The sequence below is a fragment of the Pyrus communis genome, chromosome 8, assembly GCF_041283825.1.
Source record: "Pyrus communis isolate YQ-2024b chromosome 8, ASM4128382v1, whole genome shotgun sequence".
Taxonomy (NCBI): Eukaryota; Viridiplantae; Streptophyta; class Magnoliopsida; order Rosales; family Rosaceae; genus Pyrus; species Pyrus communis.
Genome location: NC_142572.1, coordinates 13582595 through 13606196, shown reverse-complemented (window position 1 = coordinate 13606196; position 23602 = coordinate 13582595). Strand labels below are relative to the sequence as shown.

The window sequence follows — 23602 nt, the reverse complement described above, 5'->3', positions numbered from 1 at the left end:
AACATATTGTATAGCTAGGTAGATAATACAACTAATTTGTGATATATAGATAGATAAGCACAATTAATCTTAGATAGATTATAACCAAAATATTTAATATATATGTAGGTAGATAAATACAATTATTCATGATACAGGCACAGTAAAATATAAAAAGATAATAAAAAAAAGGGACAAGTGATATATTAGATAAAAACCAAAAAAAATCGTGAAGAAAAATGATATTGAGGAAACACTAGAGAAAATGCTAATTCGATGGAACTTCAAAGTTAAAAAAATATATAAAAAGGAGACTGAAGCAAAAAAAAAAAAAAAAAAAAAAAAAAAAAAAAAAAAAAAAAAAAAAAAAAAAAAAAAAAACAATCAAATGTATATTGATTATCCTTATGGAAGGAGGAGGAGAAGAAGAATATTATGGAAGAAGATTACTAGGCAAAATAACGCAGGAAGTGAAAGATATTGTGAGGGAGAAACAAGAAAAGAGAAATGAATGGTTTGGGGAAGGAGAAGAAAAAAAAGGAGATTTAAATCCCTAATCATATAGTTAAGGATAAGATTAACATTAATCACAAACTTTTAAAAAAGAACAATAATTACTTAATTGGTCAAATTAAGGGTAAATTTGGCAAGAGAATACAAATAAGGTTATGTGGACAATGAATCACTGGACCTAACTCAAAAATTAAACAAAATTGGACTAACTAATAATGACTCATAAAATTGGACTCATATTAAGTTTCCCCTTATAACAATAATGATATAATTGCGAACTAAATTTAAACATAATCTATAATTCAAAATACGTAAAGTTGGGTTCGTACTTCATGGTGAATGTTTGATGCAATCAAGGCTCAAAAAAAAAAAAAAAAGCAAAATTGAAACTGTGTTTTAGATTTTTTTTTGGATTTCGTGATGGATATAGTTAATGGGTTTGTAATCGTTAAGATCCTTAGCATAGCATCGAGAGCATGCTTGATATTGTGTTGTAGGCTAATTTAAATGAATGTAAAGAGAGAGAGAGAGAGAGAGCAGCGACAAAGATAGAGAAAAGAGAGAGTTTGTGTAATTTTTGCGATGCCGATTCCTATCACTTATGCCTTTATTGAGAGTAAACATTGTGGGCTTACTTGCCTCACACGTAATACAAAGCCTATAGGAATAAGATAGGATTCCTATATACACTCTACTAGGAATTTACAAATTCAATGTCTATTTAAATAGTAACTGTAACAATATATATAAACACATGCACTTTATCCAAAGGGTTCCGGTTTGGTTCATGCCGGCTTACGGTTTCGAATACTAAACCATTTGAATACCAAATCAAAATGGTATTCAAAGTTCGCTTGGTTTTTTTTTTTTTTCTTGTTTTTTGGATGCTTGCATTCAAATACGACTTCTAAAATGGTTATACAAAGTTACAACCAAAACATATCCTTTACAAATACTAAATCAAATGCAAATGTCCTTGACACCAAGCAAACAAAAAAAGAAACACAATTCAAATGTACATATACATTCATAATACAAATATACATCCAGACATACAAATACACCCATTATGCAATAACAATGTACGAATACAATAGTTTAAGCATAAATCCCAAGAAAAAGGGAAAGAAAAAAGCAAGATGTAACTGAACACTTAAGATCATTCTATCAAAGAAAAATATGAAATCGAGACCTGAATGTCAAATTTGAAGATCTATGAGTGAAAATGACCCTTTTTTTTTTTTTTTTTTTTTTTTTTTGTCCTCCCAATTATGTGCCTTATCTCAACAGGTGAATCATGCAAGTGAAAGAGAAATGTTGTCACACTAGGTGAAACCAGTTTGGGTTTCACCACTTATTTAGTGACACCTGTATCAACTATTAAATTTAATTATTTATTTATATTCACGGTTCGGTTCAGTTAAAAGTGGTTCTACCAACATGAAAACCGAAACTAGAACCGGTATGAACGGTTTGTCTAGTTCTTGAACGTATGTTTGACTATTTTTTGTCAACATGGTTTATTTTGTCGTGGTTTGATTTGGTTTCTCTATTCCACGGTTTTTATGCCCACCCCTACTTGTTACTTTTAATTTTTGGGTTTTTCTTTTTCTGGTGGTGGTGGTGTGATGAATTTGTATGGTGTTTTTTGGTGCTTTATGTTTTTGGGATTTTGGTAATTACGAGGTATTTGGGGCCAAATTGCGTTATAAGTCAATGGCGTGATTTTTTTGTACTCGGATAGTTCGGAAGTCAACAAATTTGAGTTGGGTTTGATGCTTGGTTAATTTGATGTTGAAGTTCTGTAAATTCTTTTTATTTAGTAATTTGGATACAATCCTTGGTTAATTTGATGCTGACTTTTTCTAATGCCATGCCCTATAATCCTCCTGGTAATCCTTTTCATCATCTGGCAGAAAACCTGAATAGGATTTTTGAGATGAGATGGGTTCTGTAGATGAGAAGTTGCATCATGGAAGCTCCAAGGTTGAATCAGGGAACCCTTCGAGTGGGCAAATTACAGGGTTGTTCTGGTCATAATGAGCAAGGTAACCAATGAAGTTCTAGAGAGGTGAAACTTCAGCTTTGAGACCGGCAGGGAGGTTTTTGAGAAGAGTAGGGATGACAACAATTCAGTTTTGAAGACGGAAATAATATGTCCCCCGTGTTGCATGAATCTACAATTTGTTTTATTCATTTCTGAATCATGGTTCATTATTTTCTTCTGTTTGATTTAAGCGTGTCGCTGGAAAAGAGGGACAAGGAAATCATGAGGGAGATTCTAGCAATCATGAGGTAGATTACTCCGAGCAGAAATGTATCGCAGCATAAATTTATTTCATATGGTCAATTTATCGTGGTTTGAATGCATAAATCATTGTTTTTTGTCGTAGAAGAAATTTATTTTATATGGTCAATTGTTGTAGTCCCCACACGTGAACTCATGAAGACTTGAAAAGCTGCATCCAAACTCCTCAACGTTTGTTTGGAAGTGGAAACAGACAACTGTTATAGGACATATTTTAGGATTGTAATACGTATTTTAAATTTATTAGTTTAGGTTTTTTTCTAAGATAACTTGTAGGTGATTTCGTTAATATAAAATATTTCGTTCAATTCTTTTACAATATTTTTGTATCTTTTCACGCCTTTTCGTTCTCGTTAATGACTACTGAACATGGTAAAAAATAAAGTGGGTGGGGCCCATTTTGTTTTTTGTGAATTTTTTTAATGTTTAATTATTTTTATTTACCACGTCATCTAAATATGCGGATTTTTTATATGTCACGTCGTCCCTTATCGGTCAATTGACGGTTTAACTAATGGATGTATGAAATTGTAATGAAATAATAACCAAAATATGAAATTAAAATATTTTAAAGATGTATGAAGTTGCAGTTGCATCTCAACTTGAGTGGGTAAATTGTAATTTACCCTATTGTTTACAACAAGCTAGGCCATCAAAAATACATATTTCATTGTTAGAAATAAAATTTTTGAAACCTGAGATTTTGTTGAAAATATATCATCGCAAAAAATAGATGTTGCATGGAATGTATTTTTGACTTTCATTTATGACACGCCCGATCCCGATGTTTGAGGGACATCGAGATGGCCACGTGGCCGACACCCGAGGGTAACGCAAACTATTTAATGAATGCATATGCTGAGAACATGTAAAACATGCGTATAAATTTTGTTCGAATTACAAAAATAATATACTAATATTCAACTGCCAACAATGATAAAGATAGATAATGCATGACATGTTCAGAGCGTACAACTAATTCAGAGTACAAACGGAAGATAAAATAGAGAGGTGCTATTACAATAGAAGTCAAAGCAGAGAGGATGGCGCGGTATCACTGGTAGGGGAACGCCTCGTATCTCAGATCGTATTCCTCATTCCTATGTCCTGAGAGGGCACAAAACAAACATGAGTGGACCAAGTTGGTGTGTGTGTGTGTGTGTGTATAATACTGAAATAGTTATCAACATACTAACCCCCAAAGTTTTATGAAAACTAATAGCATAATATGTGATAGGTTTTCCGAAACCCTAGCATGCCATAAAACCTTTCATGAAACATATCTCGTATATATAGTGTGTGCTAACTAGTAGTATCCTAGTAACCCGTGGTGTTCAATAATTATATCTCCCGGCCTGTAGTCAACTACCAGGTCTCTCGGCCCGAAGCTAGAGATTATTTCTCCCGATCCAAAGCCAACTCTCATCTTCACCTGTAGGCAAACCAGTGACCACTAGATATGCGCAAAAACATTGAATATACACTTTCCAAACATAGGTACATATATCTCAAAAACATCTTCATAGCATATAGTCATCCATCATATATACTATAAAGAAGTGTGTAAAAACATGTTTGTAAGCAATATATAGTCATCCATCATATATACTGCAAAGAACATCAATTCGATAAAATGTGGTAATTCAAAATATTCTCACTAAGCATAATATCTCATAAAATGTAGTCATTAAATCATGCTTTTCATGTATGCATTTCTACTATTAAAACATGCATTTTAAAAGGGGTCCACTTGGTGATACTCCGTTGTCGAAGAGCCGTACAAAATAGGAATGATGAAATCGTCGCTAATATTCGCACCTAAGCACATAAAGGGTACAATTAATAAAACTATACTCAAATGATTGAATTTCAGAAAATGTCGCTGGCGTGTGTACCCCACGCGCCAGCCACACGCATACTCCCCCACAGCTGGGCTTAGGGTTTGGCCTAGGCCTGGGATCTTGGGCTTGAGTTCCTTAGGCCGGAGGCCTAACCTATGCACAGCTCGAACGATTGGGTCTAAAAAGGTTAAAGGATTTTGGGTCAAAGGGCTTGGGCTTAAAAGCCTGACTCAAGTGCCTTTGGGTTTTGGAAAGTAAATAAAATAAATAATTATATGGATTTGGGTTTAACGGGCCAAGGCTCGAGTTCTAAATGGCCTGAAGGCCTAAAAGACAAGGGTTTGGGTTTTCGGCTGCCCTAAGGCTTGGGCTTTTGGTTTAGGCCCAAAGGCCTTGATTTTGTTTCTCACTGGGGAAAGAGGCCGGAGCCTCCCATGCTTCGATCAACGACAAACCAACCTACTAATCTCCGATCTAACTGGCAAATTAAAGATAGAGACAGCAGGGAAAGGTTGGTACCTGAGATTCATCATGAAACAACTGGAGGTGGCCGGGTTTTCGCTCAAACACCATGGGATTTGCCAAGGTTCACCATGTTGCACATAGCCAAAGAGAGGGAGAGAGAGAGTGTGTGCTTCCGGTGGTGAGTGTGGTGTTGTCATCCCCGTTGGATCTCCTTGGGTGTGGGGGTGCCTGGGTGTGTGTGGGTGTGTCATTGGTTGGGTAAAGGCAGATAGAGAGAGAGTGTTGTGAGAGAGAGAGAGAGCTTGGGGAAAAAAGAGAGAGAGAGAGAGAAAGATATAGGGTGAGTTAGTGGGCTGTCACGTGGCAGGCAATGAGAGGAGAGAAAATTTGAGGAATATCCCAAAAGATAACCAGATTGGGTAAGGGATATAAGGTATAATTGTAATTTCAATAAACCTTTAGGGGAAAAAAATGAATTTACAATTAGTTTGGCAGTGGGGTTTAACAATTTATGTGTTTGTGATCATATTAATATGTTGGAAATGAAAGAAGTTTGTCGTTTTCAAAATTTTATTTTGACAAAAACTAACTACTAACGACAAACCTTGTGTGTGGAATAAAGTATTTTCGACAGCTGGTCAGAAAAAAAAAAAAAAAAACATTTCCAATCTGACAATTTCCAACATCCAGCAAGGGTTTATTTTTTAATTAATTTTTTTTATAGGAAAATACATATTTACGACGGCAAAATGTCTTTTTCGACGACATTTGACCATAGCTAATGACACTTCATTTTGGAACATCAAAGTCTTAAGCAGAGTCCAACTACATCTAGCAACGAAATTCCACAATGTCTGAACTTGTAATACACAATAAACACAAATTCAAATTGGTGGGGTACACTAATTAGTAATCACAAAGAATTGCATATACTTACGGAATCAGATCATTACGCAATAGAAAAATCAGTGATCAATCAATTACACAACCCACCAGCACAAATTAACCAAAATGCAACTATCAAATCTTCAATTTCACATGCCCCCAAAATTGAAAATGAACAGTTCTATTCAAAGCGATCTCGAAAATCTAAACAAATTACGCATGCAATCAACACGCCAAACTCACATTCAGTTCAGTTCGATTTTGATTCTGCGTACCTTGATAGTGATGTCAGCATGTTAGTGCTCTACACGTTTGTGAGCATTGGTGTGAACTTGTCACTTGCTGCCACATAGATTTCTTTAATTTTTAAGGATTTTCTTAAATTTTAGTCAGAAAATTCAAATTCATAATTAAAATGTTGGAAAGATATTCTAAAAATCGATACAGACACATTGTTTTGTTAGTGATAATTTAAGTGTCCGTCTTATTGAGACTTGTAAAAATCCTTATTCCTTGATTAGTGGAACTAGCAGTGTGCTATAATATGTGAATCTTTGTTCGTTGTATCTACGTATTTGTAGTTATTACAAAGTTGGGGATGCTATATTATGAGGAATTGTCAATATTTCTCTCTGGTGTGAGAGTCTTTCTCTCTCTATTGTGAGAGTTTTTCTCTTTCTATGAGAGCCTTATTCTCTGCCGTGAGCATATTTCCTTATACAGCAAAGTCAGGTACCTCTTTCCCTAGGAGATTGTGGAGTTGGGGTTTGTGTTGGGGTGGGTTCTAAGCTGGGGTCCTTTTTGTCATTTTTCCCTACTTAAGTTTCACACAAACCCTAGATTTGTTGGTGGGTGCATTTCTTGGTAATTAACCTTTGCTATCTCTACCCCCATCTACCCACAAGGCTCCTCATTATTTCATAGTCCTGATTTACCTATATTCTTAACTTTGTTCCCCAATTTGTGAGTTCGCAAGCCTTAATTTTGTTAGTGGGTGATGGTCTTTGAAATTTTCCTTTTGTTTCCTTTGGTCCTAACCACCTTCAAGTTCCCTATTAAATCGAAGCTCTTTGCCCACTTACGTCATCTGCCCTGGTTCCCTCATCCTCTTAATTGCCTTTAACTCCCCTATCTCATGGTTTCCCTATCTTAGTCTTGGTGGTTAGAGGCTGATTAATGCGAAGAAAGACAACAACATCCGTGTTGGCACCTTTAGTCTGCAATATGATGGCTAACTATTCGGAACAACAAAGTAATTACAAGATCTGGGCCCAGATCTCGCTTTCAATCTGAACATTGTCTAGAGGGATTAACATTTTTTGCCTGCCTGATTATCTTTCTTGGATATATTCTTCATTGGTGCTTTACTAAGGGATTTAAGACCCACAACCACCTGGGAAGTTTTAAAAGCTCAAAAGTACGAGATTTTGGAAGGGATATCTCTGCTATAGGAGGAATAGTAAGAAAGCAAAACAGAGTACGAAGGGGAAACATAAGGATTATGGCCCAAGAAAACGTTGAGGAGCTTGCGGTTCAATTAGAGAGGGCTTTAGAGCTCTGGAGCATGAAACAAGGAGTCAAGTTGGTTAGCTCGGTATTGGTGGACTAACAACTGAAAAAGTGGGGGGTATGTAACATTCTGAAAAGTACTTGGAAAGAGTTTGGAGATACACAAGTCAATTAGGTCAATGACAATATGTAATATGTATATCATCTTTGTTAAGGATGAAGATGTGGCAGACCGTATCTTGAAGCAGGTTCCTTGGGCGGTAATGAAACAAAACCTATCTGTGAAGAGGTGGTCTGTAAGACTATCTTTGGAGGAGATATATATGCACTTAGTTCCTTTATTAATCTAAATGAAAAAGGTTTTTTTTAACCTTGGAACAGAGAAAAATGTGAGTAAGCTATGTGGGGAAGCGGGAGAGTTCCTTGAGCTTGAAGACACATCTTTTGCCAGGGGTTTTCTTAAGGTGAGTGTCCTGGTTAATACCACGATTCCCCTTGCCAAGGGATGTTGGTTAGCAAAGACGGGTGATTGTGACTCATAGATAAAGTTCAGATACAAGAGACTCTAGGACTTTTGTTATAGATGTGCAAGAATTGGGCATGTTGTCAATGAATGTACGTTCCAACCTAGTAACAATGACGGGGCTGATTATGGCGATTGGCCCATGACTAAGACAGTGTGAGACTTCCTGGAGCCGACCAGTGCTCTACCTATGTTGCAGAGAGATCGTAGGCTTGCTGGGGCTAGCAGGGAGAAACAAAAGAACTAATAGGCGAGAAAGGGAACACTCTCGAGAATGAGTGCATGAGGAAGAAGATCCGGGGACGGATAACCCACAACCCCTGGAGGTTTAGGATAGAACATTTCATGATTGAAGCACGATGAATATTTTGCATGATAGCCCAGATGGAACCAGATATATGGCTGAGAAGATTTCAACAATTCATGGTCCAATGGCTGGGGGTCTACTAGGTGAACCGCATTAGGTGGTTATGAGGAATGGATTTGTTGTCAAGAAAACGTGGCGCTTTATGAGGGTGAGGAATAATCCTCCTAATAGGAGACTCCAAATTAAAGAAATCGTGGACGAGGGCCCCCTAGAGTGACACAAGAGCTATTTCGATCTGGAGGTAGTCCAACAAACCGGTCCAGCTCTGACGTGCCCATGAGTAGTACAAGTCGTGTCAATTCGATTCAGTGATGAGCTAGGAACAACCTAAATGCTCATACTTTTGGCTCTGCTAAGCAACTGAATCATGTGTCTCAATCGTAGGCAACAAAATTGATAGGGTGAAAATGTGGATGGGCTACAACAATGGCTTCAATGTTCCTTCGATTAGGGCATCGAGTGGCTTGAGTCTCTGGTAGGACAATACTTGTGAAGTAATATTCTCCACAAAAAAATTGATCCACTCTGAACTTCGCTTAGAGGGACATAATGAATGGATTCATGCATCTTGAATGTATGGTAACCTTTATAGATCTAAAAAGGATAAGTTTTGGAAATGGGAAGTGGAGGTGTTCCAGCCTGTAATCATCTTTGGTTCTGTGGTGGTGATTTGAATGAACTTCTTTGGGACTATGAGAATAAGGGCGAAAATCAGGGGTCGCAATTTCAGCCCAAGTACCTGCATGATTTTATGGCAAAGATGGAATTCATAGATTTTATGGCGAAGATGGAATTCATAGATTTTGGCTTTTGTGGACCCAAATTTACATGGAGAGAGACTCGGAACAACAGGCTGGTGGAAGAGCAATTGGACTGCGGGCTGGTAAATAGGTATTGGCAGGAGCATTGGCTACAAACTATGGTCACTCATGCCATTATGAAAACATCTTATCATAATCCTCTAATCGTCAACTCAGACCCTAACTTGATTAAAAGATCACGCATTTTCAGGTTTAGGCTTTTTGGACTTCGGATGTGGGCTACAAAAGGTTGCGGCTGATAGCTGGAGCCACCACTTCAAGGGTACTTAGCTGTACAAGTGGTGAAGGAAAATTGGGGTGACCAAAGAGAACCTTAAGAAATGAAGTAGAGAAAACTTGTAAGAAAGAAAGCTAATGATCGTTAACTTATCAGATGATCTGGATCTTTACAAATAAATTGGGAGGAAAATCTGGATGTGATAAAGGAAACCACTAGCCCTTTGAACATGCTCAAGAAAAATGAGCAATTTTGGCACCAGAGGCTCGCATTAAGTGGCTCTAAGCTGGCGATTCCAATACGACAATTTTTCATCAATCCACCATTCAGCACATAAGGCATAATTGCGTGATCAAGGTGTGGGACTAGCTGGGCAATAAGGTGGAGAGTCTTTTTAGGGTTCGGCACACGGTAGAGAGTAATTTTCAGAACCTGTTCACTTCAATGGGTCATCGTGATTTGGGTGATCTGCTAGACTGTGTGGACACTTTTATCATGTCCTAGATGAATGAGGCACTGGTCTGACCAATTGAGGATTTCGAGATTAAGGAGGCTGTTTTTCAAATGGGGGGCTCCAAAGTTTCGGGGCCTAATAGGTTTCAAGGCATCTTTTTCCACTTATATTGGGACCTCATTTGTGGGGAAGTTAAGGGGTTGGCAGTTGAATGCTTGAACGTTGGGGCTTGCCCACGTAGCTTTAATTCCACACACATTGTGCTAATCCCGAAAAACCCCCAATCCGGAATTTGTGAACTAATATCGGCCAATTAGCCTTTGTTACTTTTCATACAAGGTTCTCTCCAATATATTGGCTAATAGGTTGAAACTATTTTCACCGAAGATCATCTCACCTAGTCAAAATGCTTTTGTGCAAGGCCAATAGATCCAAGATAACATTGTAATCACACATGAGGTCTTCCATTTCCTTAAGCTCTGGAAAAAGAAGCGCAATTTCGAGTTAGGAATTAAATTAGACATAAATAAGGCCTATGATCGTGTTGAGTGAGATTTCCTTGAGGCGATAATGGTGAAAATGGGGTTTGTTAGACATTGGGTGGACCTCGTTATACGGTCGGTCCTTCTTAATAGGTGCCCTGAAAAAAATTTTAAACTATCACGGGAACTTCGTCAAGGTGACCTGCTCTTCCCTTATTTTTTATTTTTTATTTTTTATTTTTTTTTATTATTAGTGAGGTCCTTTCGCACCTTCTACTTGGTGTGGCGAACTCGGGCTTTTTGAATGGGATTTAGATTAGTGTTTAAAGGCCCCGCTTATCTCATCTCTTATTTGCAGACGACGCTTTCATATTTCTAAAGGCTACGGAGGATAACTGTAAGAATATCTCTTGTTTATTGAAGGCTTTTTGCCAAGCCTCCGGACAAAAGGTAAGCCTGTAAAAGTCGGTTATATGTTTAAGTGCCAACACTTCATCGGTACTTCGAAATGCTTCGTTTACTATTCTGAATATGACTAAAGTCGAGGATCCTGATACATATCTTGGCATTCCGCCAGTCTGGGGGAAATATAAACGTGAGGCCTTGGGATATGTTAAGGAGAGGGTTATTGCAAAGACTCAAGGATGGAAGCACCAGTTTTTATCCCAGGCGGGCCACGAGATCCTGATTAAGGCAGTTGCCTTGGTAGTGTCGTCTTATCCGATGAACGTGTTTCTAGAGAACCTTGGCAAAGATATTGATGTTGTGATTATGAAATTCTGGTGGGCTAAGTCTAATTTTTCCTACAACACGCACTATATTAATTGGCATAAGTTAGGTTGTCCAAAAATTGAAGATGGTTTGGGTTTCAGAATTTGCAAGACAACCTAGCCCTCTTGGCCAAGCAGTGTTGATGCCTAATTCATTAACCCATGACACTCTGGGCCTAAGTTTTAAAAGACCGATACTTTCCCAATTCTTCTTTCCTATATGCTAAGAAGGGTGGCCGAGCTTCGTGGGTTTGGTCCAGATTGCTAGATGGAAGAGATTTGATTCTCAAGGGGGCCCATTGACAAATTCTTAATGGGGCACATGTTAATATGTAGAGGGATCAGTGGATCCTTAGTCTTACTTATAGGTAATCCAATCTTATGGATGGGGCAATGGTGGCCTTGGACCATTCAGTGAGTTCTATCATCAATCAAGAATATAAGGTGTTGCAGTTGGACTCTATTTCTGAGGTCATCCCAATTAGGGAGGTGCATGCGATCTGGTTGTTCGATTAAAAAGGGAAATACTTTAGTTAAATCCAGGTATTGGTGGCGACATGGAAAAAAATAGAAGTCGGAGTTCCTGTCGCACCTCACCCCTCTTAAATCGCGAATCCTTTTGTATGAAGACTTATCTAGAGCTTGGATACTACTCCAAAAGTTCAGATTTTTTTATTTTATTTTATTTTATTTCATTTTTTTTGTGGCATGGGGTTAAGGGGGCTTTGGCCATGAAATCAAACTTATTTAATCGAAGATGTTCTCCCTCTCCTTTGTTTCCATTGTGTAATGATCAGGAGGAATTCGTTGAACGCATTCTCCTTCTCTGCCATGGGTGGAGGCCATTTGGTTCGGTGGTCATCTTAGCTTCCGAATCGGCTATGCCTCGATCTTTACCATTAATGCCTGGCTACTGGGTTATGGTGGGGGTGGCGGTCGGGGACACCAAGGACAGGTCAAATTCCTCTCCTTGGCTGCTCTCACTTGTTGGTACTTTTGGAAGTCAAGATGCAAAGCCATCTTTGAGCAATGCCCCCTATCTCATTCCGCCACTATTCATGCGATTTCTACCAAGTTGGGGTTGTTTTTTTTATTGCATCGAAGACTTCTCATTCTAGGCAGGTCGTCCGGGCCAATCAAATTGGCAGGTCGCTTCCTTAGTCTCCGCCTCCCCTCCATTCCGTTAAGGTGAATGTGGATGCCACCTGGATTGGGACGAAGGCTAGGTGTCATGCAGGGATTGTTATGCTAGACGGTGGTTGATGGTGTTTGGAGGTGGGCTGGGTTGAGATGGCCATATTGAGTGTCATTATGGCAGAAGCTCGGGCAATAAAGGAGGAACTTCATGGATGTTGTGGTGGAATCTTTTTCCCAGCTTGTTTCATTTCTGAAACACGGTTTGGAGAGCTGTGATCGAGAGATCTATCCTATCTTGAGCCATGTGCTGTAGATTGCGAGGACCATTTAGTCTTGCTCCTTGTCTTAGGTGCGAAAATCATCAAATGGAATGGCGGATTTTGTGGCGTAGCAACAATTGTCGGGAATGCGCTAAGTGGTTTGGGTCGATAAGCCCTCATCCTTTCTGGTGAGAATCCTGAACAAGGATGGGTATACTTGCCCCTTGTTGGTTATAGGATTTGCAAGTTTTGGGTTGACGTTTGTTTCTCGCTTGTGCCTTAGCGGCGATAGCTTCTTTGTTTTAATCCTTCTTTGCTGTTATGTAACTCGTTTGGTAGCTGTTTTTCGGATTCCCTTGTTCTCTTTGGCTTTTTCCCTGGTAATGAATTTTCAGTTTCTCAAAAAAGAAGAAAAGTTGAGGGATGTGATTGCATTATTTATCTAGGATTTGATTTTGAGTTATTCATGGTATTGCCATCAAGTTTCTACATTTGGGCCCTTCTCTACCAAAAAAAGGGCTTGGGCTATTGCGTTTGGGCCTGAAGTCTGATGTCTCATGAGTAGGGGAAATGACTATGTGTCATTCTGAGAGGCTTCATGAGGTGGGTGCACAATTTGGGGGAGAGAAAGAGAAGGTAGGGTTGAGGGCTTTATGGATTGGGTGCCCGATTTGGGGAACTCACAATACCCACTTCGATTTGGGGATCTCACAATCATAGCCTCTGTTTCACGGAATGGGTGCCCGATTCAGATTGTTCTGATTGTGTTTGGTTTCTGTTCGCTGGATTTCAAACTTATCAATATATATTAAATTCAAGATTTTTAATTGTTATATTTTTTTTTATGGAATTTAATGATTGGAATTATAGAAATGGAGTTAAATTGATTGTGGCTAAAGATGACAATGGTTTGGTTTGAGGACGGAAATGTTATATCCATCTTCATAACCACGAAAAATTAACCATATCTATAACCGGCAATTAACCATCGGGTATTATCCATAATCATACCCACCAGGTAGCAAATTCCTCATTGGTTAACGGTTATACCCATTTTCGTCAATACAAAAAGTATATTTGTTCAATTGGCGCATGATATTTAGTAAATATCAATTTCGTCATTAAATATTTGATGTATAAAATGATTTAACGAATGGATCTTGTGGAGCATAAAAATTAAAGCTAGACATTGATAATATTGGCTAATCTTTGATATCTCCAATCAGTACTATTGGTTTGGATTATCATAGATTTTGATTCATATCAAAACTTTTTAACTTGCCCACAAAATACAACTCACACAGTGAAACTTTTGTATCCTCAAGGTCATGGATTCGGTGAATAATATATATATATATATATATATATATATATTATAAATACTATTATATTATACATAATTCGGTTCAGATTCGGGAACAGATACGGATTGGGGACCCTATAACTATATCCAAAACCGTCGAATATTATTCACGGTTTTTCCCCATATCTAAAATATACCCAAATTTCCATACACAAATCCAATTCATTTTGGTGGTTATTCAAAATTATTGATTTTAACGATTAGAATTGACATCCCTAATTGTGGCTTCTTTGTTTGGTTTCACTTTTCAAGAAGCGATTTTGTTAGAGAGCGCTTGTAGTGCACCCATGTCATCAGTTCAGTGTTTGATCTTTACTTTTGTTAATTTGGTATTCGGAGCTGCTATTGTATTGGATTATGTGTGATAAATGGATGTGGACAAAAGAAAAGGATTGTGAGAAAAGACAAAATTGCAAGCAATTTTAAAAATGGAAGATGGGTTCAGATCTGTGCAAAAAATATTATTTTGCGGAGAATTATAGTAAGTAACATGTTAAGTTTATTCATTAGCCAATTGTTCAACAGTTTTTCTTCTTTTTCATTTTTGGATTTGTTTTTGTAATTTCAATAATCTCTAACATACATTTTGGATATGTTTTCTTTAGCTAATCTTTTGATTGTGCAGTACGTAGTTACCTTTCTAACATATATTTCATTTCTTATTGTTGGTGAGGATAATGTGGTTAACTCCAAATAATATTTGGCAAGATTCTAAAAAACGCTAGGCCCTAGTCGAGCGGCATGTTGGAGCCTAGTGTCTAGGCGGCTAGGGTGGACTAAGCGAATTTAAGTAAATTTATTATATATTTTTAGTAATTTGGTGAATTTAAGGTATAAGATAAACAAGTTCGTAGTAACTTAATATTTGTCGAGATCATATATTGAATTTTAAGACAAATAAAAGTGTCAAATATGTGGGTGTAGAAAGCAAAATGAGACACTGGACGCATAAAGAGGGAAGCCACACCAATTAGCAAAAACACACCTAGGGACTAACAACCTATGTTTTTTTATGAAAAGAATCAATAGTAACTTGGTGCTAGGTATTGACAACCCATTTTCTTTTTTGGAAAGATCAAATTGATGCTAGCTGTCCAAACGTGATTGGACAAAATTAAAAAATAAATTAAATGGGAAAGTTTGAGGGTGGTCACGTGGGAGTGAAAGTGTAACAACTCGTCCTCAATTACTATGAATTTTATAATTGTTAAATGTGAAATTATGAAAATGCCATTCGAGGCAGATGTGTTGACTTTTGTTGATCACCTTGTCGTGTCATGTAAGATCCGTTCTCTTGGTGTATCCTCGTAGTACTCATCGCTACGAATGCGTGGGCGCAAACGGAACGTAATTTGGAGTTATAATGAAGGAGTTATTAACAAACGAAGTAGAGGGAAAAATGGTCATTTGACCATAAATCTAGAAGGCTCCAGACTTTGCTAGAGCAATGAGATGGTGCCATGTGTATGGCTAGGATGGAATGATGAGAGGATAAAAAAAGGAACTGAGAGAGATGGATGGAGAAGAGGAAGGGGAAATAAGAGAAAGAAGGGGAAGCTACCCAATGGGCAGAAAGGGGGAAAACAATGGACCAATAGGAGATGAGAGAAAGGAGAAAAGAGAGAAGAGAGAAGCACTGGATCCTTTGACCCGGTTCCTACATGACCCGACCCGATTACTCCACATACCCCGACATCGATTCTGGTGTTTTCCCGGCGAATTGATCATCGCCACCACTTGCAACCTACTCAGCGACCTCCTCTCTTCCATTTTCATCGATTAATCGATGGATTTTAGGCCTAGGTTTGTGGGTTTCGCATTGATGGCTTCGAGGACACCACGGTGGCAATCGACTGTTTTTGCAAGCATCACCATCGACCACTACTGTTATTTGAATCCCCTTGACGTCTGGATCAAACCCCAAACAAGTTTGGGGGCGGCGAAGCATCGGAGGAGACAAATCGACAAACACCCATTTTTTAGGTTTCCGACGGTTTAAAGGATTTTTTGGTTAATTCCCGACCAAATTGGATTTCGGCCTTGGTATGAAAGTTGTTCCTATCAATGACATCTTCATTCCTGTAAAATTTGGGAATTTTTAGACTTATCGAATTTTTCGACAAGTCAAGGCTGCCGGCCGCCGCTTAGTGGCGATTGGTGCGGTGGTGCGTAAAGGGAAACCCGAGGTCCCTCCTTAGGTTTTTCGACTGTCGAATCTAAATCCGCCGTCTGTTTTCCCAAATTCTAACGCTTTTGTAGAGTTTTACTTAATGGTCCTTAATTGTGTTTGCAATAAAATACCTATGAGTGGACCCCATCTAAACTTATATGCTTTTATAAAATATTAGCCTAGCATGCATTTCATAATTCATGATTTGGGTATGTTTTATATTATGCTTTACGAACTTCTATATTTGTGGTTTACGAAATAATTACGATTCATTAAAATTACGTATTACTAAAGGTTATGAAATATTGGATTTACGATTGTGATTCAAGTGGATTTACGGATATGATTTATCATGGATTTATGAGATAAGGCTTTGAGCTTTGGAGCTCCGGATTTGATATGAGTTTTTGAGATATGTTTTCGATGTATATATTTCTTCTCCGAGGTAACCCGAAGTCGTACAACTTCACTTGCGAGTGATAGGGCCTACCATGTTTCTTCATTGGCGTAACCTAGTGTCGTACAACTTCACCTTCGTGTGATGGACAGGTATTGCCTTTGGGCGGATGAGGAGTTGATGATATTTATGCCATACCCCCAGCTTCTCTGTCGAAAGCAGTGTTGAACTGCTTCACTAGCCACGGCGACTATGATACCCTTAGAGAGTACAGGATTAATGAGATTTATGGATTTGCCTTCGGGCAATGATTGTACCATTATTGAGCATGGTTTTACTCATACTTGTTTTACGAATGATTTCCTGGCATGGTAGGATTTTCAGAAAAACCTATTATGTAGTATAATATATGTTTTCAAAGCAGGGGGTTAGTATGTTTATAAATAAAATGGTTTTCTTATTATTAGTATTATTATTATAAACTTTGGTCCGCTCATCTTTTCGGGTTTGCGCCCCCTCAAGAGTTAGAATCGAGGCAGACAGTCTCGGCATCAGGGAAATTTCGCATCGAGATCTTCGAGGTTTCTCTGTGTGGTACCCATTCCTTGGTTCGTATTTTTTTTATAATCATCCTTTCACATTATTCATAATTAGTTGTATGCTATGAACACGTTTCTGCATTAATATATTTCTTTCTAATTACATATTTTAATTTACATACATATTTAAAATGGTTTCGTCACCTTCATGTGTCGACTAGCACGTGCCTATCCTAGTGTCTTACCATGTTTCTTCATTAGTGTAACCTAGTGTCGTACAGCTTCACCTTCAGGTGATGGACATGTATTGCCTATGGGTAGATTAGGAGTTGATGATATTTATGCCATACCCCCAGCTTCACTGCCGAAAGCAGTGTCGGACAGCTTCACTAGCCACGGCGACTATGATATCCCTAGAGAGTACAGGATTAATGAGATTTATGGATTTGCCTTCGGGCAATGATTGTACCACTATTAAGCATGGTTTTACTCATACTTGTTTTACAAATGATTTCCTAACATGCTAGGGTTTTCAGAAAAACCTATTATGTAGTATAATATATGTTTTCAAAATAGGGGGTTACTATGTTTCTAAATAAAATGGTTTTCTTATTATTAGTATTATTATTATAAACTTTGGTTCACTCACCTTTTCAGTTTTGCGCCCCCTTAGGAGTTAGAATCGAGGGAGACAATCCTGGCGCCAGGGAAATTTCGCATCAAGAGCTTCGAGGTTTCTCTGTGTGGTACCCATTCCTTGGTTTGTATATTTTTTTATAATCATCCTTTCACATTATTCTTAATTAGTTATATGCTCTGAACATGTTCCTGCATTAATATATTTCTTTCTAATTACATATTTTAATTGACATACATGTTTAAAATGGTTTCGTCACTTTCATGTGTCGGCCAGCATGTGCCTATCCTAGTATTTGGGGATATCGGGGCGTGTCAGAAAGGATGAGAGAGAAACTCATTTTCTCACATTCTTCCTCCTTTTGTCTTTGCAACATCAGAACTAGCAAACTCAGAAATTCCACAACACACTGCACTCATCCTTTCTCAAGTTTGAACACAAAAAAAAATTTTTAAATTCTAGACCGCCTAATCCAACCAATCGGCTGCCTAGGCCGCCCAAGGTTCACCCAAGCTGCCTCGGCGCCCTCCTAATCCCTTCCCTGATTTTTCTCCCGATTAAGAGTTAATCCCGGTGGCTAGCCATCGTCCGGCACCTAGACCGATTTTTAGAACATTGATATTTGGTAAGGATTAGACGAAAACCAATACAAGAAGAGTGGTGGGAACATAGTGAGTACAAATGCCTTGTATATGTAACAAGGTTTCTATATTTTCCTGCTGACCATATATGCTAATTTCTTCTCGGTTGCATTTGGGTCCTGAAGACTCAAATATAGCTAACCTAGAAAAGTGCACCAACATAAATATTTAAAAAATTAGTTGAAATAATGAATTTATAAATCTTAACTTTTGAAATGATCACCATTTTTTTTTCATATTTGATCAATACGTAGCTAATTTTTAATTTTAATCAGTTTAAGAATTGGATGTTGTAAAACTTTATCTATACTGTATAAATCTACTAAACTTTATTCTTAAATATGTATACTTCAAAGTAAACTCTTGCTGGATTTGTGCTTGATAATAAATGGTGAATATATGATGTTTTCACATAAAATCACGTAGTCCGCTTTGTACCTTTGGTTGATGAATTGTAACATGTTTTGGGTTTTCAATTTTCTGTCCTTTTTTTCTGGCAAGGCTTTTTACAATGTGGACTTGAATCGATGAGTATCACTTTTATGTTAATACAATTTCTTTTGTTGCAGATGATATGAAGAAGTGGAATGATAACCTGATGGAATGGGAATTTTGCTGCTTAAGACAAGAATGGTAAATTAGTTTTATATACACATAATGCACGTAAATAGAAAAAAAGCTACGTTTTTTTATATGTGGACTTTTATTGATTAAATATTTTGCATTTAAAATTTTTCTAACGTAAATAGTAATAATCTTATATCACACAATCTTTCATATCTTTCATATAATTTTTAATCCCTCACCATCGCAGGAACATTATTTTCTAGTTCTTCACTATTACGGAAATGGGCTGCAGCTGCATTTTAATACTAATTACTACACCTACAATTTCAATGCTCTAAGAACTTGGATTGGATTGTTTCAAGGGATCGGATTTTCTTCCATTCTATTTCCATTTCCTTCCCTTCCCTTCTCTCAAACTTTGTTTTTTGTCCTTTTGTATCTATAAAAAAAAATCAATATAAGATGATAACGTGACTTAATCTTAATCTTTCAAATTGAAGGCAAAGGAATGAGAGAGAGATTAAGGGGACAGAATCCTCCTCCAATGACGGCCAATGTTGTCCTAGTCAGAAGCCACACCAGAGTTAAACCTTAAAATGACTGCCAACATTGTCTTAGTTAGAAGTCACACTAGAGTGAAACCTTGAAACGATCGCCCTGTCTTAATCAGAAGTCACACCACACCCATTCCAATCAATATTTCAATCAATTAAAATACTCAAGAACTCGTGAGAATATCCTTCCCATTGGCTTTTAATTAGCATTTATGCAGTTGAAGATCACATTATTCTTTTTACTTTTGCCATGGTTTCCTCAAGATTAATCAGATTATCGTCCATTTGTACGCAAATTTTGTTACTCATCATCAACGTTAATTTCACTCAAGCCCATCTTGGACCTCATAGAATTCCAGCAGCCTACTGTTTTAACGACAAAGGCAACTACACCACTGGCAGCACCTATCAAACAAACCTCAATAGCCTCCTCTCCACCTTATTCGATGCCAACAACGGCTACGGCTTTTACAATTCCTCCCTTGGCAAAAACAACGACAGAGTTTATGCAATCGGGCTCTGTCGAGGAGATATTACAAAGGGAACTTGCGGTACCTGCCTTTCTGACGCTGCGAACGGTCTCACGAATAATTGTTCTAATCAGAAGGAGGCAATTGGATGGTTACCCAATTGTATGTTACGCTACTCAAACCGCTCCATATATGGCATAATGGAAATTAGTCCGGCTTACAATGCTTGGAATGTAGACAATGTATCCACGGGCTTTGATGCATTCAATCAAGAGCTTTCTCGCTTATTTAATGGACTAGGAGGCAAAGCAGCAACGAGTGGTGATCTTCGGAAGTTTGCATCAGGAAACGCAACCATTCCAAGTTCTAATATAATAATATATGGTCTTGTTCAGTGCACCCCAGATTTGTCCGAGCAAAGTTGTATTGATTGCTTAGAGTATGCTTCGGGAGGTCTTGGATCATGTTGTAATGGATCACTTGGTGTGAGAGCTGTGACCCCAAGTTGTAGCTTAAGGTATGAAAATTTCCCCTTTGTTGGACAAACAAATGGGACACCACCACCATCCCCACCATTGGCAACACCACCGGCCAATACTGCGATTCCAGCAGGTATTATATACGTCAAATCCCATTACTCTTTGAAAAAAAAATGTGGTTTAATATGTCTGATTCTTTCCTTCGGATTGTAGCACCAACTAGAAACAAATTAATTTGTAACTTGGTCTCGAAGTTTAATAAATTATCATTCGTTATATCTAGTGATAGAAAAGATTTAGATAATTGAAAATTCAGGCCCATATATAATCCGATATGATCAGATAAGCTATATTTCTGATTTGTGCAGGAAAGAAGAGTAAAACTTCTCGGACTGTGATCATTACGGTTGTCGCAGTTGTTGTTTCCCTGGTACTAATTATATCAATCTGCATTTATCTGAGAGTGAAGAAGATGAAGGAAAAACTTGGAGGTAAGTTTTAGTTCAGTTAGCTTTTACTTTCCATGAAACAGAATGGCCTCATGGAACACCTACTATTGATATAAGAATTTAAACTCAAATATTAACATATATGTATCTTTTTAATTAAATAAGCGTGCAATGGCCTTATTTAGTTTTTGGTTTCATATTGCTTCTCTCTCATGCAAAGAAGGAGATGAAATTCTTAATACAGAAGCCTTGCAGTTCGACTTTGGCTCCATAAGAACGGCTACAAATAACTTTTCCGAAGAAAATAAGCTTGGACGAGGTGGATTTGGTACTGTTTACAGGGTAATGAATCGTATCACTAAAGATGTCAGTTAAATGATTATTGTGAGAAATAAGTTAACATTCAGATGGTGGTTGAATGCAGGGTAGGCTTTTGAACCAAGAAGATATAGCGGTTAAAAGGCTTTCTAGGGATTCTGCACAAGGAGATATAGAATTTAAAAATGAGGTCACGTTAGTAGCCAAACTTCAACACCGCAATTTAGTTAGGCTCCTTGGTTTCTGCTTGGAAGGAAACGAAAGGCTTCTTATCTATGAGTTTGTCCCAAATGCAAGCCTCGATCACTTCATATTTGGTAGGGTTAGGAACTTGGATTTCTGGTTTTATTTTGGAATGTATGGTAAATTCTTCTATGTACATGCTTTCCAAAATGAGTACACTGCTATGAACGTCATTAACAGTCATTACAAAAGTCTTCTTGCTTGAATGTGCAGATCCGGTCAAGAGCACACATTTGGACTGGGACAGTCGCTACAAGATCATATTAGGAATTGGACGAGGACTCCTTTACCTTCATGAAGATTCTCGTCTTAGAATAATTCATCGTGATATGAAAGCAAGTAACATTTTGTTAGATGGAGAAATGCAACCCAAAATTGCAGATTTTGGAATGGCAAGATTGTTTGATCTTGATCAAACACAAGGTGCTACCAATCGAGTTGTAGGGACGTAGTAAGTACTAGCAGATCTTGTATGGCTTATAATCTCAAAGCTCATGTCATTTAACATATCAAGTAAATTAAGAACACACAACAATATAATTTGGGCATGACCATGACAAATGTTAAACCTGCTTTTGTTGATATGCAGTGGTTATATGGCACCTGAATATGTAATGCGCGGACACTTTTCTGTTAAGTCTGACGTGTATAGCTTTGGTGTGTTAGTTTTGGAGATAATTACTGGACAGAAAAATAGTTCTTTCCGTCGTGGTGGGAACGTGGAGGACCTTCTAAGCTATGTAAGTAACACAAAGAGTTATACATATCCCTGCAATTTATTCAGATTAAACTAACGAATGAAAGGTCCTATCTGACTTTGTTAATTTCTAACAATTCACAAACTTATGCAGGCCTGGAAAAGTTGGAAGGAGGACACAGCTTCAAATCTAATAGATCCCATATCGAAGAGTGGTTCAATACCAGAAATAATGAGATGCATCCACATAGGATTGTTATGTGTGCAACCAAATACAGCTGATAGGCCAACCATGGCTACAGTTATTCTCATGCTTACTAGCTACTCTCTGGATCTTCCAGTACCCTCACAACCAGCATTTTATATGGATGGTGGCATTGAATCCTCATCTGATACGTCTTTGCGATGGAAGGATAATTCAGGTGTGATAAGGTTAGATCTGTCTAAAAGCAACTCTGTAGAATATGTGCTAGATGGATAGCTTCGATTCCAAGTTACAACTTCACTAGTTGATCGATGATGCAATGAAATGTTTATGTTGTTATGTAAATGTGATTCCTTGTTTTGGTATACAGTTTCCGATTAATCTTAAGTGATTGGGGTCAATTGGCCTTTCTTTTTTGTACTCGAGCGATAATCTACATAAATTAAAGCTTATTTTTAAGTACACTCCTTGAAACTCGATTTTGATCTTACCTTATCTCCATAACCCAAAAGTTACCACTTTACTCACTGAAACTCAAAATTTGTTTCACTTTGACTTGTGTATTCTCTCTTCTCCTTGAAACTCAAAAGTCATCAAGTGGATCATATGTGAGATCCACCGCCTAATAAGACTATGTTAAACGTGCCAATGAATTTGATTATAAAGTGGATTTTTTACCAGAAAAAATTATGAAGTGGATTTTTGTTTTTTTTTTTTTTTTGGGGTTGTTGTGCTTGAGTTGCAGAGATGAAAAAAAAAAAAAATTGATTAGCTTGATACACCAAATTAAACCCACCTAGCGGAATTAATAGACCTAAGACAAATGTGAAGCGAATTTTGAGTTTATTGACTAAAATGATGACTTTTAAGTTTTAGGGGGCAAATGAGATCAAAATCGAGTTCTGGATAGTAAAGGAGAACGAATTTTGAGTTTCAAAGAGTAAAATGAAGATTTTTAAGTTACATAAAACAAAGTAAAATTAAAATCTAATTTTACAAGGGTAGCTAAAATTAAGCGTTAAATTAAATTAAGCAATGCGAATGAAGATTTGAGATGCGGAGACCTTCCTAAATTACGTTTTATCGGACGGTCGAATCATTCTTCAACATTGTGATGGATACCGATTGAACACTTCAACGACATGAGAAGAATATACTCCATAGCTAATGAGAGATATAATTCATGACAATATTATTTTTTGAAGATCCAAGTACAAGGACATTATAAATATCATTTTCTTATACATTTTATAAGCTTCCATTTTATTGTCTTTTAGACTTGTTCTCCGTTTATTTGTCTCTTCCCTTTCCTTTAACTTCCACATTGTTGAAGCTGCGTGGA

The 23602-nt window shown here is 37.5% G+C and overlaps 1 protein-coding gene across 1 annotated transcript; it reads left to right on the top strand.

Moving 5' to 3' along the window:
- The first annotated feature begins 19634 nt into the window (after nt 1-19634).
- On the top strand, nt 19635-22536 carry LOC137717296 (cysteine-rich receptor-like protein kinase 29). The gene is made up of 7 exons (XM_088698311.1): nt 19635-20481; nt 20717-20839; nt 21021-21139; nt 21222-21432; nt 21572-21809; nt 21948-22098; nt 22210-22536. Exons 1-7 carry the CDS (start codon nt 19650-19652, stop codon nt 22534-22536), a joined length of 2001 nt encoding a protein of 666 aa, XP_088554437.1. The 5' UTR covers nt 19635-19649.
- Nucleotides 22537-23602: the final 1066 nt, after the last annotated feature.

Bases quoted from the DNA above. Each gene is read 5' to 3' on its own strand.
- LOC137717296 (XM_088698311.1), top strand. From the start codon at position 19,650: ATGGTTTCCTCAAGATTAATCAGATTATCGTCCATTTGTACGCAAATT. The intron at 21,140-21,221 runs GTAATGAATCGT...GGTTGAATGCAG, and splicing joins GATTTGGTACTGTTTACAGG to GGTAGGCTTTTGAACCAAGA. The intron at 21,433-21,571 runs GTAGGGTTAGGA...TTGAATGTGCAG, and splicing joins CCTCGATCACTTCATATTTG to ATCCGGTCAAGAGCACACAT.